We start from the raw sequence: 17,883 nt of genomic DNA, 5'->3' as shown, positions 1-17,883 counted from the left end.
CACCTGTAGGACAAGGGTGGGCCCCTCGCACTAAAGGTTTGTCACAGGTTTCTTCGCATATGCTGGACAGGGACGGTGTTACCAGAATACAGAGTAAGAGATACGCATGCACGTACTTGTGCAACGGACATACGTCCACTCCCACAACTACTTATAGGTGGTTCACAAGATGCGGACATGCGGTTCGTACTGGCGTGATACGGATGCCTCCACTGTGATTGCGGATCGGCCGGGCAGGTGCAGTATCCGTAGGACACCTCCCTGTTGCTTAATTGCAGTCATTCCCACGAGTACTGTGTGCCGCTGAGTCATAACGGGATTTTAAACACAAAGGAAAAGCCACATATACACTCAGGAACAATTTACATATCAACCTTTATTTCAACACATTCATAGATACTTTTAGGAAAGGGAAGGGGTAGCAGAAGTGGATACTTATTGTGGGGAATTGGGGATTTGTACAAGTTGGTCGTGAGGGGAGGAAGGGATTGAGGTATCATCGTAATGGGTCTGATCACACAGATTTTTAGGGGATGGCGGGCTGTGAAATGGGGAAGGGGTACACGTTCAGGTCTGGCAGTGCCATTTCATTTTGTCCATAATATATCCTTTTACGTAATGTTTTAAGGCGGCAAAATTGTTCAACAATTCTTCCATTTTGGCTTCCAGGCTGTCCAGTTTGCTATTTATAGAGTTTATTTCCTTTCCTGTGCCCGTATGCTGTTGTGGAAGGGGTGCCACTTGTGATGCCTTGCTTTCCTTTCCAATATGTTCTCTTAAAAGAAAACAAAATCTGTTAGGTGTACATGAAGCAATAGATATTAAATAGTTTACGTTTCAGACTGCGGTGCGTACCAATGGGGTTACTATTGCAAGTCATTGCGCCATGCAGGACATTTTCTTCCAGCCACTCTAAGGTGCTTGCCATTGCTGCGTAAAAAAAAGAAACGGTATGCTTGTCTACTATTGTATACTGCACCACCTGTGCAATTATCAGACAAACTTTAGTGTGCTTGCTACGTTGTAGTGACGTTCTGATCTTAGTACTTTCCAGTCCTTACTCTGGCTGTTCATTCTTTGTTCTCATGTAAAGTAGAAGTGCGGTAAGATTGTTGAAGGCAGACGTCACTTCTCTTGTTGGCGCCTTCCGTTATGGTGTACTCCCTATGCCTTTGTGCTGTTTGTTTTATAAGTACACAGTTTGCAGGCCTGCTCTATTTTCTCTTGCAATTCATGTACATGGTGCTGTTTGTATATGTCCCTTGTGTTTGCTGAATGGTACCACTATGTAAGAGAGCCCCTGCCTTTCTGAGCAGGTTGGATGGGTTCCATGTCATTTCATCGTGGGATGTTTTTTTGCTAGGGTTTTTACTGTGGTTTGTTTTACGAAAAAACCCATCAACCATTTTTTTACATTTTTTTGGGGGGGCCTCCACCACCCCTCCCATTTTATTTAATTTGTATTTATTCCCTAACACCCACACTCGACATATATAAAATTTACTAACCCCCCCTAAAAAATTTGATGGGTTTTTTCAAAATAAATAAAAATATGCGGCAAAAAACCCTGCGAAAAAACATCCTGCGATGAAAGGACGTCGTACCGTTGGATGCCCCCCGATGTCCGCAACCAGACGCATAGTCCGCGACTGTCTTGCACATTAACATGGTGGCAGCAGGTTCGGTATGTCGTACAGTACATCTTTACAAACTAAGGGTATCCTGGTAAAAACCTATTAAATTCAGTGAAAACACATTGTTAAAAGGGACGTTATGGTTAAGTTGTGCTACTAAAAACCTATCACCTTTACTGAAAACACTATGGTTAAAGTGCTTTGGGAGGCCTTCGAGGACTGCACTGCCCCCATTCAGGTGGGATAGGACCAGTGCTTGAACAGTAGATCTAAAGCTGTCTGAAGGGAGGAAGCGCTTGACTTTTCGCAGGAGAGAGAGCTGATACCAAGATGTCTGAGTTTCCTTAGCTATGAGTGTCTTGAAGGAGAGGTGTTTGTTGATGTGGAACACGAGGGACTAAGTGCAGGAGGCGAGCTCAGGTGTGAAGCTCTCAGAGTTCATGGTTGAAAGACAGGTCTGTATAGAGAGAGGAGTACTGCATCGCTCCGACATGTTTAGACGAGAACACACATTTCCGGCACAGCAAGGTGCTGTTACGTTGCGAATAACGGCACGTCTGACTGTTAGACCCAGAGCGCTCGCACTACCGACCAAGACCACGCTGACACGAAGATTAACGCTACGCCTCATACAACTCTTGTAACATTACTCTTAAACCCCAATTTACTTTTGAAAATCCGCCTAGGCAAGCTATAGCTATTTTGGCTTCCCAGTAGGAAGGGACTCTATGGATGGCAGCATGAATAAGGGGTCACTGTATTCCGTTTGGTCCTGAGGAAGGTGGTACATGGATTTTTAACCGCCGTAATGTAAAGCCCCCTTTGAAGCACGAGGGTCATAGGAAGGAGACTCTGCCGTTATGGACTATATAACTGTGGTTCTACGTAGATCCCTGGTTTTTTATTAGGTTCTCACTGGCCTATTGGTGGTCTCCCTTTAGACTAGCCAGTTAGTAAGGAATCAGATTGATACACAAGTGATAGATTTAGAATTATTTGTGTTTGCTGTTTCTTATAAAATACACTTCCTGTTTTTTGCTCTATGTTAAAAAGAACCAATCATGTCCACATTTATATGTTGTATACTCTATTGGATGTATGCATTATGTTTATTCTATTTAAACATCTTAAGGTATATATGTTTATTTACCTATTGGAAAGATTAAAAAGTGGCTTTATATTTATAAAAAATAAATACAATACCTATAAATTACAGGATTCAAAAACCTTTTGAAGATATAAGAAAAAAATCTTTCCCAACTCATCAGGTTAATACCAAGCAAAGTATCATTAAGTGTTTCTACAGCCACTGCATTTGACTAGTGTACTGAATTTAGTTCTGAAGATTCAAATATTTCCTGGCGGGCCATCTCTCTTTGTATTGTGTCTCCTACAGTAGTCATCACATCTCCCTGACAGCCATCTCCTTCCATGTGATCCTCTCACATATTATCCCATACCCCCCCCCCCCACCTGAGTCGGTTCCATGTCTTTATAACTAATACCTAAATAACAAACTTTTTCGGTGAAAGAAAAATAACGGAATCATGTCGAATATCAGTCTCTTTTTTAATTGGGGGGGGGGTTCCCCCCGAAAGCCCCCGTTTCCACAGCTTTATTACCCCCGCCCTTTTTAATCCCTTACCCCACCCCCCATATATACTTTTACCGAAACATTTATTTTTCACTGAAAAAGCTATTCAGTATTTCTTATTCGTTATAAACACTATACTACTCTGCACGATTCATCACATTTAACATTAGTTTCTGTCATTCAACCTACACATTGTCTCTTGTCTACTGTAGTGTACTAATTGCCAAAGAAAACATCTACTTTTTGAGCAATTTATTTGAAGGCATGGCATTTTTATTACATCTTTTTGTCAAGTGCTTTTTACCATTCGGTTGTTAAAAAATAAATAAATAAATACATGCACTCGCAACTCACCTTCCCACCGTTTGTCTTTTTCCCGCGGGTACACTGAATAATGTGTAGTAATGCGAGGCACAGATGAAGTCCATCTTGCAGGGCACAAGGATGGTGGTAGGCATTCTTTGCTCACAGACTTTATATGATGTAGGCACCGATGAGCTGTTAACAAATGATTGAAATACATTACATGGAAATCAATATCATTTGAATACCTGCTAAGTGCACATGGGATTTAGTTAAAACGTGATACAAATATAGGATTAGCTTGGAGTTCACATTTGAAATGTCTTATTACTGCCATTGGCACAGGGCATTGACAGATGTGACTTGAATGAATCTTGCAGATGTGCAGTGTATTAACCTTTAAGTGGTAATCACAAATTAGGTAGAAATAACAAGATTATTTGATTATATGACTAGAGGTACTAACTCAAAAATATGCATCAGAACCAAGGCAAGTTAATTACACCACAACATACTCAATCTCTCACTCACTCCCTCATCTTGTTCAAAACACCCAAGCTGCATGACTGGCTTGTTTAAGAAGAAGCCCACCAGGAGTAATAATAGGATTTCACATCTTCCATAATATGCCCTTCTCTTGATCTAGAAAAGTTAAGCCACACCAACCAAACCTGATTCAAACACATGGACACCCAGACTCGCTTACCCACCTCCTGTTGGGACCTTCCTGCTTCTGCTTCTGCTTTCATCAAGTCACCACCTCAATGCCCCATCACAGATCATGGTCTGGAAATGGCCAAGCCTCAATCATGGTAGACTACTTAGTTCACTAAAGGGTGCAATATAAATGCCTATTGCATTACATTACAATGTGTGATGAAACCTATTGGTAAGCAGTTATGTGCTTTTAACTATGTGGTTTCTTATTGTCCCAGTCCTCATTTAATGAGTATACACCAAAGCATTGACTGTATTGAACAGAGAGGCAGGACATTACTTCTCAGGAAAAAACAATACCCAAGTCTGTGGAAGCCAAGCCCCCAACTGTACATTTACAGGACTGAAATAACATATTGGTGGGGGCGAGTGCCTAAAAGCACTGCTGTAAATATCAGATCTAAAAACAGTGTATTTTCACCTAAGAACCCAAAATGTGAAGCGAGGCATCTTAATTATCAACCGAACAAAGCACTTGTCTCGGTAGAGAGCTGGAAATGGGTGCTTGTGTGATTGCCTGCTGAACTTACAATGTCTAGAAAGTCTAACAAACTTGTAGACACTGTCTGCAGACACAGGAGAGATGCCAACCAATCAGGTGGCTAGGTACACATCCATCATACCATGCTGGCTGCAGGCAACTCGCCCGTACTTTGTTTTTAAGTCACATGCAGGCACCACTCTAATCCTGTACTCCTCCACCCCATAACCCTCTCGCCACCCACTTCGGCCCAACTTGCTTACTTGATATACACACCAGTTGCCATCGCTGAAAATTCTTCCCCACCAATGGGAAAATCGAAAAGGGACTCTGCAAAGAGAGCCCATTATTATTAGCCATGTTGGGTTTGTTAGTTTTTTTTTTTAGAATTCTTCTTTATTTCTTTTTATGGAATAAGACATGAGCAGGCCCCTCAGCCATTTTCCAAGAGGAAAAAACAAAATTATTAATTGGAATAGTGTAGGATTCAGCGGGCTTGCCAGTACCAGCCCTAAAGTCTCATGGGCCGATTAGAGGACATCTGCCAATACGGCATTCAAAACCCTGAATTTAGCGTCTCGTTGAAATCCTGACTGATCAGAAATTCCACATCTATTTTTTTTTACTAAAAACAATATGGATTACCATGATTTCCATTCTTTGCTGTAAGGGTGCAGAAGTAAGGCCCGGGCGCAATGGTGGCATGTTTTTGGATAAAGACTTATTTTTAAAATGGGGTGGAAAAAGGCCTCTCTATCCCTTCTGCTAAGAGGGGTTTTCCTGCCTCAAAGGAAACTAATGAAACAGTCATGAAGTCCGTAAATAAAAGGTCCAACACCACCGTGTGCCAAAACCTACCTCTGTCCAACAGTGCAAGGATAGTCTCTTCTCAAAGTAAAAAGTGTTCCTGGTGTTTTCAATCAACAGAAAAGATCCAAGTTGCGCTGGTATTAAAGTGATGCAAAATAATGTCCCCAAAATACAGGAATCCAGTGCTAGGGTTATGCTCCTTTTCCCTAGACTTCTGATTATCACAAGTTAATGTATCGTCTAGAACTCACTTCTAATATCCTACCAGTTTGACATGCTCCACTTCCAAACGTAGGGTTCCTTTTATCTGTTCCAGGGTTCTTGACCTTCTTGTTCCCAGTCTCTCATATGGGTGCAAGTGCCAGACTCGCAAAAGTGGCTTGGCTCTTTTTCTTGCCAAGCCAATGGGTTCTCAGGAATTCGCTCTGCTTTCTTTCACAGGGCCCCAGACCCTCATGGCTTAAAATCGGTTTCTCAGGTGGGTGCGGATCCCAGACTTGCACAGCTTAGTTGCATCTATCCTGCCAGGTATACAACTCACTTTGGGTCCCAGACCTTCTACTGGATTTTAATTTAATACATTTTTTTTAATTTAGGTAGATCTGGAACAAAAGCCCGTAGGCATAGAAGTGCGGATACCCAACATACTCACACAAAACATTAAAAAACGAAATGACAAAGCAATACAAAAAATAATTTAAAAAAAAAAAAACGAACAAGACAGCTCAAATGCAGTCATTCAAATAGTCACATTCCTCAAAGGATCCTAGGATCAGTCCAACATTTGGGGAAAATTACATAGTTCTCAAATGTTTGCATTTACTCAGAAACAAGGGTAATTACTACTACCACACCCAATAATAATGCAATCAGTCTTGTCCCCGGAGTACCAGTTATTAATATGCACCCTACGAAGGACTCAGGTCCTGATTTCTAATGCAACTTGGCTAGCTCTTCGATGGAACCAGGCCAAAATATTTTTGAGAGATTCCCTCGATTCCGGCTCCTTGGACTTCTCAAATTTGGTAAATATGATTTTCCGAGAGTCCAAAAGGAACCTCCTCAGGGTCAGATAGTCAATCATTGACATTTGCGATTTCCTGATACGAATGTCATTTAAAAGTAGAGAGTCTGATGTAAAATTAGACATAACCCCAGAGCCAACAGTCTTTCCATGGGAGGGATTCCGCCCCCCCCACCATCCCCCTGTGGTCGACTTCTCCCAAAGATCTACTGATAGGACTCGGTTAATCTGCCTGCTTTATCCCAGTGTTCTTGTGTTATGTGAGACACTGTATGGTATTCTCCCACCTACTTCCCCGGGATCTTCTATTCAGGTGGCCAGGGAAGGGCCATAGCTTTTGGATCCCGACCCTGGGGGTGGACAAGTGAGGGAGGATCACCTAGTGGAGGATCATGGGGGAATTGGGCAGAGAGTACCCAAGGGTGAGACATGGTGTTCCCCCCTCTCACCATTTCCCATCTGAAACCCCTTCCTCAGCTTTCATGGGATATTTGTAATCCCGTTCCATCTCCCCCTCTCCATTTTCAATCAAAACTGGGAAGAAGAAGAGGCAACCAAGAATATTGATGATTACCTGCATGAAACACCGTGAGAAACATAAAGAAGACTGCCAGCTACTACCATTAGGTTGTCCCATTAATAGGGTCAGGCAGTGTCAGGTATTTAACACTGGCTACTCACACCGACTCTTAGGTGATGTATAAAAAGGTGTGGTTTTGCACAAGCGAGAGCGAGCTTTGAATCCTGAAGGAAGCAGAGAAGCCAAGAAGCAGGGAGCTGAAGGGAGAGGAGCCTGGAGGATCCGGAGGAGAGCGGCATGCTGCAACACTGGCCCGGCCTGTGAGGGGCTGCAGCGTGGCTAGGGAACCATGTCTCCAGGGAGCCGGATTGAGGCAACCCATGTCCTGCTGGCAGCGTGCAGAGGAGTACACGTTCCCTTGGGACATGTGCCTGTCCCAGGGGGAATCGGAGGAGCAGGTGGTGAGACTCAGACCTCGATCCCATATGCCCCGAGTACTGCTGGCCAGCGCAACGCTAGCCAGTGAGTTTCAAAGGGGAAAGTGATCAACTCAAGAGCGTTGCGGCTAGCTGAAACGGGGAGGGAGAAAAGAAAGCATTTATAAGTGGCACGAAGCGGAAAGTAAGAAAGATCGCAGAAAGTAAAAGGAAAGCAAGAGGCGCTGAAAGAGCAGAAAGGAAGTAAAAGGCTTGAAGATGAATGAGAAGGGTGCAAGTGACCCGAAAGTGAAGGAAAGGTGCAAGTGAGCACTGGAAACCGAAATAAAGTAAACAAGAAGGGTGCGAGTGATCCGAAAGTGAAGTGAAGGTGCACGTGAGCACCAGCGAATTAAACAAGTTTGCAAGAGGCACAGAAAGGAAAAGGACAGGGCCAAGGGTGCATGAAATGGGTGTGCTAGAGGCACAGTGAAGAGAAAGTGAACCCAGAGGGAAGGTGTCAGGGGCACGGTAAGCCGAGAGAAAGCAAGACAAAGAAGCTGCAAGTGGGCACAACAAAGTGGAAGATAAAGGGGTGCAGGAAGCACCTGGAAGAGGAAAAGACGGGATCAAGAAGGTGCAAGTGTGCACAGCCGAGTGAAGATAGCCAACGGTGCAGAAAGCACCTGGAAGAGGAAAAGACAGAAGAGAATCAAGTACAGGACATACAGAGAGGGGCCAACGATCAGAGTCATCACGCTTATGATGAGCCAAGAACCTAGCATTTGTGTGTGAAGGGAAATGTAAACAAGAGAAAGGGACACCTTGACAAGTTGAAATGTGTTTCAAACTGGACTCGTGTTTGGGAATTGAAAGGGCCTGTGCTTGGGGAAGGGAACCCCAAGAGGCTTAACCAAGGTGGATACATATTTGACAAGTTGAACATTTTGGTTTGAAACTGAAGGGGCCTGGGCTTGGGGAAGGGAACCCTAATAGGCCTAGGAGAGGTGAACTTTTATTTGGTGCAAAAGGAGGCATAAGCTTGGGGAAGGGAACCCTGAAAGAAACTATATATTTTTTTTTTGTTTGATTTGAAACTTTTAAAGAGTGAAGCTTGGGGATGGGAATCTCCGGGAACTAAAGACATTGGGAATTGTTGAACTTTGTAGAGAAGAGCTGATGAACAACTTCTGTTTGATTGTGCTAAACATTGATGATACTAACCAAGCCACAGCTGGTGAGAAGACAACCTGAAACCAGCTTTGCTATACATTTCTTTTTGAATCGCTATGTTTCCTTTAAAAGAGACTTACTACCACATTTTATCAGAGACGAGGAAACGCATAGGTTTAGACACAGACAGATTTTAGTTTTGTACTTTCAGACATCGACGGCCCTTAGAAACATTTGTTGAGGGCCAGTTAGGTATTACACCAACCCCAGCATTGTAGTAAATAAGGGTTTTGGAACTGTTGAGTCTGTGTCTCTCTTGATACCATGTCTGTCTCACAATTCCGTAGTGAGAATTTCAGTATCAGTAAATTCATCAGAATTTGACAGGACTGATTAACCTTTACACAGGTCCGTTTGACAGGATTTATCCAGGTGTAACTTGTATACCAAATGGACCCTGGTGTACACCGACTACCAAGGCACTAAATTTAGCTACATTTGTGCAAGCATGAAGGTCATATATGATAAGATCCTTAATGCGCTGCCATTGAACTGCATTAAGTGAGCCATCATCAACCGCTTCCTTCACTAGTGCAGTCTGCTCCAAAACTTCCGAAATTACGTCCTCCAAGACGGCATTGCCGGCGTGAGGGCAGGTATCAAATCAATATAATTGCCTGTTTTATTTCCTGAAGTGTCTTCACCCTGAACAAATAGGGGATCCGGAAGACTAGACTAGTTGTTGCCTTCTTTCGACTCCACATAAATTGTAACAAGAGTCGAGTCAAGATCTAATCCAACATCCTCAATCAGGGATTGGGGCCTCTTCTCCTGTAGATGTCGTCTTCTCTGAGCACTTAAAGCCAGGACTTCTGATAGTCAGCTACTGCTCCCATCTGGAGCTGGGGGATCCAGACTTATGGGCAGGAATAACTTGCAATAACACCGATTTATCATGAACTGGAATAAGCAACTTATTGAAAGCATATCCTCTTCGTAAACAGGCATATTTTAAGAATTACAAAAACTCAAAATTTAAAGCCTGTCAGTCTAGTATTATACCCCAAACGCACTTCAACATAAAAATGAGCTGAGGAAATAAAAAGGGAGGCAACAGGAGGAGTTTGTCAGGAGCAAGCCCCTACAACTTAGTGTTAGGCAGAAACCTGTGCAGTTCCCTAAGGGACCACTGCAAAAAAGTTTAAGACTACAGGAGTAAGCAGTAAACCCAATTGGTAGCAGTCTGCACCACCCAGATTTACCTGGTAGCTGTGGCTGAGCAGTCAGACTTCCCTCAAGAAGATTTAGGCAGTATATAGAGTATACACAATAGGGCTAAAAATACAGCAGCACAAGCAAACACTGACCAGAGCTTTGGTATAAAAGTATTTAGTTATTTATTTAAAAACACACTTGTAAAAATACACTGGCACTAATATGTCAAGCAAGTTCAAACACAGTCACTATAAGTATATACATCTCCCTAGTTAATTATTTGACAAGTCTAGGTTAAGACACCACTTATTTAACAAAACAGAGGTGAGCGCGTAACCGTAGATGGCACTCCAATAATTTGTTTAAAGAGGGAGAGAAAAAGCAGAATAGGAAAAACACACAGTACCAACACTTAAGAAACCACAGCAAGTCAAGAAAGGCAGGGTCTACTGTAGAGCAAAAAGTTCATATGCCAGGGCCACTCTTGGAGAGAGCAAGGCGGAATGTGCCCAAGATCACACAGTGGAAATGCACTCAAAGTCTTTGCAGAAAAGTCAAAAGAGGTTGGATCAAGTTAGAAAGGTAATGTTGACAGGTCCGAGGTCACCCGAGGGTAGAGAGTCAAGGATTTACGGGAGACCTTGGACAGTCTGTTGCAAGGGAGACCAGGCGGGATATAGTACCTGAAATGGTGAGAAAGCTCCAGCGGGGGCAGTTGTTCCTGGCAGCGGGTGCAAGTCGGGGTTTCGTCCAGGGGAAGAGAAGATCTCGACGTGGAGGAAAGCTGGAGTTCGTTGCACTGCCAGGGAAGAATCCAGCCGCGGAGTTTCCCGGTTAAAAGGTACTACCCTTTTATTCGCGGTAGTTGTGAAGCGTGGCTATCCGGCCGCTGGGGTGCTTGGCACGGGCGATTCGACCACGAGACGATCCAGGAAGGCGAAAAAGGAGAACTGGTTGGTCCCACCAGCTCAAGGGGAAGAAGACTCTCCTGGAAGAAGTTCTCCTCTGTCGTCGGGTGGTGAGTTTGTACAGCAGGGCTCCACCGGTGGTGTCGTCGTTGTAGATGGCTCAGCTTCTTCCCTCTTCCAATTCTTTAGGTCCTTTGGCGACTTCTGAAGTTCCAGTCCCCAAAGCCCTGCTTTTATGCAGCAAAACCCCCATTCATCAGCCTAGCTGTCACTCAAACATGCCAAGTGGTGAGCCGGGCGGCTCACCACTGGGCCAATCACACAAGAGTGCGACTTGAGTTGCCAAGGCAACTCAGTCCAGGGTGCCTAATCCCCCTCCCACACATCCTGTTGACCCCAGACAGAGTGGCACCATTTGGAGGGCTTCTGTGGAGAAGCCTGCCAAAAAGTGGAACAAAGGACTCGTCTTGGGTTAGAGTTTCAGAGGCGAACACAAACACCATTTTAAAACCGAGTCCTGGCAAAAAGACCCAACCAGGGAATAAATATAAAATAAATATCCCGGCGGTATCTTTAACATTGCACCAACAAGTGGCGAGTTTAAAATGAATGGGAAAATCCCATAGGAAATATTCTGGTGGAATATTTCGCGTGGTATCCACTGCCACCAGCCAGAAACTCGACAAGGTCGGACTGGATGTCCACCCCTAGGAAAACAGACCCAGGGGCAATCGAATTACCCCTACCAGTACTTCCACAATATGATGGTTTGTACTGGTTCTGTTCACAATTTAAGACTAGTAAAGCCAATGGTGACTTTACATGCCCTGGGAGACAGTCAGTCCCAGGGTATGGAGTCTATGTTTGGGGGTCACTATGACACCCCTGTGTTACTGCACTGAGGGTGCTGTGTAACACACGTACCAAAAACATATGAAGCACCATGGAGTAAAAGACCCCATAGCCCATAAAACACATTATATAGTCAAAGGACATCCTCAAATCATGCTTAAGAGTGGGAGAAAAAGAGTCTCACTCTTAGCAGGAGAAAAAAAGAAACCCCAAAAATCCAGCAAAGCTGCTGGGGGACTCACTAGGTTTGGGAAATTAGCCTTAACAGATAATTCTCCCCAACACTCAGCTATGGCCAGGTGTAGCTGCAGCCCCCCAGTCTTCTAACCCCTTCGAACATGTTTTGCCTCCATGTACCCAGTTTACCTCGATTTCAGAGGTTCACAGCTTCTAAACACAGAGTTTTGAACAAAAGACCTTACCCCCCCCACAACTCAATAGCATACGGCAGCAGGAGGCAAGGTGGCGCAAAGGTGAGCGGGGCAAGGGTGAGGACAATGCCAGGCTAATAACACACCCAGGCTAAACAAAAATACCTCCTATCGTCGTCCGCTTTACTCTGCAGCAGGATTCAAACCAAACCAGAGATACTATGGAGAATCTCTGCAACCATCAGTTCAGGACATCCCAGGGAGCCAACGGAGAAACCACATGGTTCCAGGATCTCTGCCGATCCGCGGCTTCACTGGAAGTGCTGGAAACAAGCTAGAGGAAAAAACCTAGCAGGGTCGTACATCCAGGTCAAGCCGCACTGCCACTAGAACCGCAGCTTCTGACAGGATCCTTCTCATTCTCTTGTTGGGGTGCGGGTACCAGACTTGCACAGCTTTGTTGGAACCCTTGGTTACTCTCCTGTCAAGTGCACAACTCACTTTGGGTCCCACAGCCTCTGTTTCCGAGTCTGTGTTCCTCTCATTGCTTCCCCGGACCTCCTGCACCTCCCGGACACCCCGCTTACCTGTCTCTTTTCTCCTTACAGGTACACACAGTTCCCGGGCAGCTGCGTCCCTCTGCGAGGCTCCGGTAGTGCTCAAGTTCGAACGCGTTCCGCAGCAGCTTGGCAGCACTTGGACACCTCTCGGTTGCGTGTTCCTTCTCTCGCGCCCTTTGCCGGGCCCTGGAGGACTTGCTCAGCGGCAGTCCCAGTAGTTCCCTGTTAACAAACCACCTTTGGGTTCTCCTGTTGCTCCCCGTGTGGGCTCCCTTGCGGCTCGGGTCTGCAGCTTTCCTGCACGGATTCCGTTCTGCGTCCTTAGAGGAACTTTCTCTCTCACGTCTCAGCCCAGCTGAGCTTGGACTTGCTTGAAACTACCACGCCGAATTGATGTCCTGTTCAGGGCCAATCGCTGCCCTCGAGAAGATAGACCACTTGTTCTGCTTTTCTAGAGTGATCCCTCGACTAGCGGCTATCTTCTTTGTCCCAGTACCAGCCTTAAAGTTGTATACCGGATACTTTGTATTTCCTGACTTCTTAATGTTATTTAGATTAATTGTACTGAATTTGCAAATAAAAAGTATCAGTTCTATCCAGACAGGGGGGGGAGGATTTTGAGGTGGAGAGGGGGTTAGAGGTATTAAAGCAGGTTGACATCACATTCTCTGGTGATGGGAGTACCCAATCCCATTGGGGGATTCCTTCCTCATGGGATCCTCCCTCGGTGCACCACCCCCACGGGGACTATTGAACTGTGGATGCACTGCCCTGCCCCGATGGGAAAAGTACTCCCCACATCCAACCTCCCCCCAGGTAAAAGGGGTGACATCCTTAGATGTGTCACATTGCCTAGAAAACCAGCGATTGTTCCTTTCGGGACCAGGGCCCTGAATACACATCTTAGTAAACTAGTCCTGGCATTTGTGGCCATGGGGACATTTTCTGGTGTGCTGCCCTTCATAGCCCATATAGCTGCCAGGGCAGAGATGCTTTTTAAGCACCCCCATACTGGTCCCAGGGTTATTCTATTATACTGAAAGTATGTTTTGGGATATGCTTGTGACCGCTGTCATTTAGTTTTTGGTTATAACAGGATTGTAGCCACTTTTACAGAATTAGTTACCTGATGCACCTTTATGATAGCCATTGGGGTATTAACACATGTTTAAGCCCTGCTACCAGCCATTTTATTTTAGGAGATCCCTTTCTCCAACGTGTAAAATTAGGCATGGCCAAGATGGCTGTTTTGCAAGGTCACCCTTGGTTGTAGGGTAGGCTGGCTTAAAGTCCTCTAATCTTCCAAATTTGTATTTGTCTCAAGTGTGGGTGGGCCAGTGTGTTTGGCGATTTTTAGGACCAGCCGGATATGCTGGCCTTCAAAGCCTTTGTGTGCTTGCCTATGTTCCCAACAACACCAACGCGGGTGAATTAGCCGATAGAAGAGAAGGAGCATGGGATTAAACCCAATATAATTCTGAACCAGCGCAACACTATCAGTGGATATTTCATGTACCTCAGGAATACACCTGAGTAGCCCAGATTTGAGAAAGGCTCTATTGAGCCGAAACACGTGTCATACAGGGCGATTCGAATTTTTTTGACCTTATGTGTTTGACCCTATAGAGGGTGTATTGAGGAAACAAAACCATTTTTTGATTCAATAAAAATCAGATTACTTTTTGAAAGAAATTGGTGCAGAGTCACAGTTATTTCTTGATTTCTTGCCTATGATGTGTTTCAATGGCTAACTTAGGCCAGGCCCTCAGTGAATGTATTTCAATATGAATAACTGGAAGACTGCTGCTGAAGATGGGCTGCTGCTAAGGACCCTGGTGTGGCTGTTCTAACTGTACCCTGGTGCTTATGTACTTGACACCTACTCCCGCTCTGCTGCTGTAATCCAATCCTGGGCTTTCTTAACTTCCCGTTGTCCTCCGGGGTGGCTCGACTGTTGGTTCCTTTGTGGGAAATCTTCCTTGTCTGCAGTGCTGCCTTGCTGAAAAATCCTTCTGGCCTAAATGCCTTAGGGGGAGGAGGAGGCGGAGGAGGTACACCAGACAGAGGGCAGAATTGGTAGGGGCTTGTCAAGGTCCTGCAAATAATGCTAATCTAGTGGAGCAGCAAATGCAGGGATGGCAGGAAAGCCTGATGAAGGGAGTTAAGCCCAAGAACCCCAGAGCCCAACATGTTTTCAAGAGTCTAGATGAGATCACAGATCACCACAGGTGGTGGTGCGAGGGACTGCACACGGATTAAGAAGCTTCACAATACCCTAAATTTACAGTGCAAGACCAGAAAAGACTCTCCAGAAGTCCAAGAAAGAAGTATGAGGCACTAAAACTCCAAAGACTGCAAGTGACTTTCTGTGCCAATAATCCCACATCCTTTCAAGAAGACAGGGAAGGACTGAGAACAATGGTCCTAAGACAGACTGACCAGTTAGTATATGGCTAAAATATTTCAACCTTTACAATAGTTGTTAAAATATCATACATAATTTATATTTTCATTAATACATTATGCAAAAGAAATTTAAAAAAAACAAGACAAAATCAATCATATCAGAAAAAACAGAGATTTGATCAAAAAGAACAAATCAAAGCCACAATTCTTAAAATCAAGACAAGTAACCAGAATGATTACAGAGGTTTCAAACACTCCACCCCATATATATATATATACCTTCAAGCTTTTGTGAGGGTCCAGAAGTAAGACTCTGACATGGAGGGATCATAGTGTTTGCTATAAACATTTATTCGAAGAGAAAAGAAAAAGAAAACCCCATCTCGTCCTAACTATAAGAGGGGTTCCCCTGTCTCAACTGAAAATGTCCAAAGCAAAAGTCCCAAGGTTTTTTATTTATTTATTTATTTGTGTTGCGTTATCGTCTGGTCTTACTCAACCACACATGATAAAATAAAGAAAGCAAATTGCATAACTATTCCTAAAAATCATCATATGAATTTCACATAAACAATCAATGTCATTCCTTATCAAAAAGAACATATCCAAGTAACAAAAAGAAGATGCATATAAAAAATACTTCAATCAAACACATATAGTAAAAAAGAAAGCAATTCCATTTCTCAGAGCCAAGGGAAAGGAGAACATGTTTCCTGCTATTAACCTATGAATATCATGGAGTACTTGAAATAACCACCTTAGTTTTACTATGCCCGCTTTATGCATCATTTTAATTACTGCTATGGTGACAACTGCTTCTTCCCCAGTTGATATTAGAGTGAAAAAGCTCTTAGCATCCAACACAGCAAAACTATATATGAATTTGCCCAGCAAGAATGTCAGCTGTTCTTTTAAAGCCCGACAATCCATAAGAATGTGTTCCCTAGTCTGTACTATATTTGAAGCCTTGCACAAATCACAACCCGTTGTCGCACCAACCTCTTTTGATCAAATCTGACAAATCTCGCCTGTGTGCAATAGATTCAGTCTGAAGCACAGAAATTGAGATGACCAATAACAATTTGGGATTTTTTTTTTTTAATATTGAGGGAGTAGTCACATAGGTTTGTCCAATGGTGACAAGCTCTTGTATAACTTATAGTCCCTCATTATGCAGATGGTTTTTATCCAACCGTCCTTAAACAGGAATTTCTTTACCTCGTTTGGATGGTCAACAAGGTCTTCTGTGGTCATCTCAATTCTGATAAAGACCAGGTCAACTCTTCCTTTAAACTCGCCACTTACCATCGTAGCAGACTTCATGATGGGATCCAGATCTTCATACAGTGTACCAACCACTGGGATCAACATTTTTCATTACAAGCCCAAGATCCTGCACTCTAATTTGCACCCCAATGATACTAATCCCAACTCAAATCGTAATGCTGGCAGCAAGACGCAATCAGGGAGGCACAAGGCACATTTCCAGATGCAGGAGTCGATCTTTTCATAAGCTGAAGCCCTCAGATTCACTGCAATCTCCGTTCCATATAACAATTTAGGAATAACTTATATTATAGAAGGTTATCAAAGAAGAGATCGAATATCTACAAAATATGGGATTTAATTGTTCTCATTTGAGCATCGGCCTGATTTGCTTTTGCTAGGATTACGAGATTTCACTAGTTGCACATTATTCACAGCATCCATATTAAAACCCAAGTATGTGACTTTTTGGGAGGAGGGGGGGTATTAAAAAAGGTATTTTTCCCCCATTTGCCAGCTATAGCCCATACTGTTTTTAGGTGCGATTATGAACCTTATAATGGCAGTCTTATTCTCATTTATACAAAGTTCATTAAGCAATGAATATTCCCATATGGCATCTAGTTTCCGTTGGAGACCAACCTGGGGTCTATCAAGTAACAGAACATCGTCCGCGTACATCAAATACAGGACAACTAGGGTAGCAATTGTGTGTGGTGCAAAAGCAGGCCTCCCCATAAAATCACCCATATCTGAAAAAGATTGAAAAGGCAGGGGGCCAAGACACACCCCTGATGGAGTCCCCTCTTCGCCTGAAAACAGTGTCAAGGCTACCTGTCCATTCAATCTCACCTGCAATGCAGCATGGTCGTGTAATCTGACAAATATTGATAGTAAGTGCCCAGGTATACTCCAGTTGCTGAGCTTGCACCACAGCAGATTTCTATTTATACTGTAAAAAGCCTGTGAGTAGTCCACCGCAGCCATAAACAGCGGTAGACTCCCCAGCCTTACAGACTTTTTTTAAAACCAACTTTATTTTCATTTTAAACAGAGACAAAGTCAAACAATCAGTTGTAATTCATTCTATGGCACATTGCTACCGTCATTATTCCATTTTCAACCATATTAGAGGCCTCAGCATTGTCTCCAGTTTTCTGTCCCATTGAACTTCCCCCCCTCCTATCCCTACCACTCCCTCCACCCCCTCCCTCCCCTCCCTTTACCCATATCTTTGCCAAAAGAACTTGGTTCTTGTCCCACTCTACTCCTTGAGCCAAGCTATCAGTTATGGTCTCTCTAAGTCTCTGCAGTGGATATGGATGTTCTTGAGTAATCTCGGTTTGACGTAGTGAGCATCTTCCCCCTACATAGTCCTGGAGGGGTTCCCATATCGCAAGGAATTTCAAATATTTTCCAGAATGTGTGGCACAGATGTTTCCCATTGCCATGACTCCCCACACTTTCACCCACCGCCAGGGTATGGTGGGGCCCTCCACTGTCTTCCACCATTGGGTCACTGTCATTGTCGCTGCTGTCAATAAGTGAGTTACGCGAGCCACTCTATTCCCGGGTGCAGCATATTTTCCTTACATCTACTGCACCTAGCAAGACTACCTTTGGTGACCCTGGC

General features: G+C 44.1%; 1 protein-coding gene across 1 annotated transcript in view; it reads right to left on the bottom strand.

The window, feature by feature from the left end:
• The window catches only part of ETFDH (electron transfer flavoprotein dehydrogenase), a 920,962-nt gene that overhangs the window by 888,629 nt on the left and 14,450 nt on the right, over nucleotides 1-17,883 (bottom strand). Inside the window, exon 2 of the mRNA XM_069631338.1 lies at nucleotides 3,583-3,726. Coding sequence (XP_069487439.1) covers nucleotides 3,583-3,726 — 144 coding nt within the window. The remainder of the gene's footprint in view (nucleotides 1-3,582; nucleotides 3,727-17,883) is intronic.

The sequence above is a fragment of the Ambystoma mexicanum genome, chromosome 6q (genome assembly GCF_040938575.1).
Source record: "Ambystoma mexicanum isolate Mex_15411 chromosome 6q, UKY_AmexF1_1, whole genome shotgun sequence".
In the NCBI taxonomy this organism is placed as follows: Eukaryota; Metazoa; Chordata; class Amphibia; order Caudata; family Ambystomatidae; genus Ambystoma; species Ambystoma mexicanum.
Note: the sequence above shows the minus strand (reverse complement) of the source record. Positions and strands in the feature narration are given on the sequence as shown.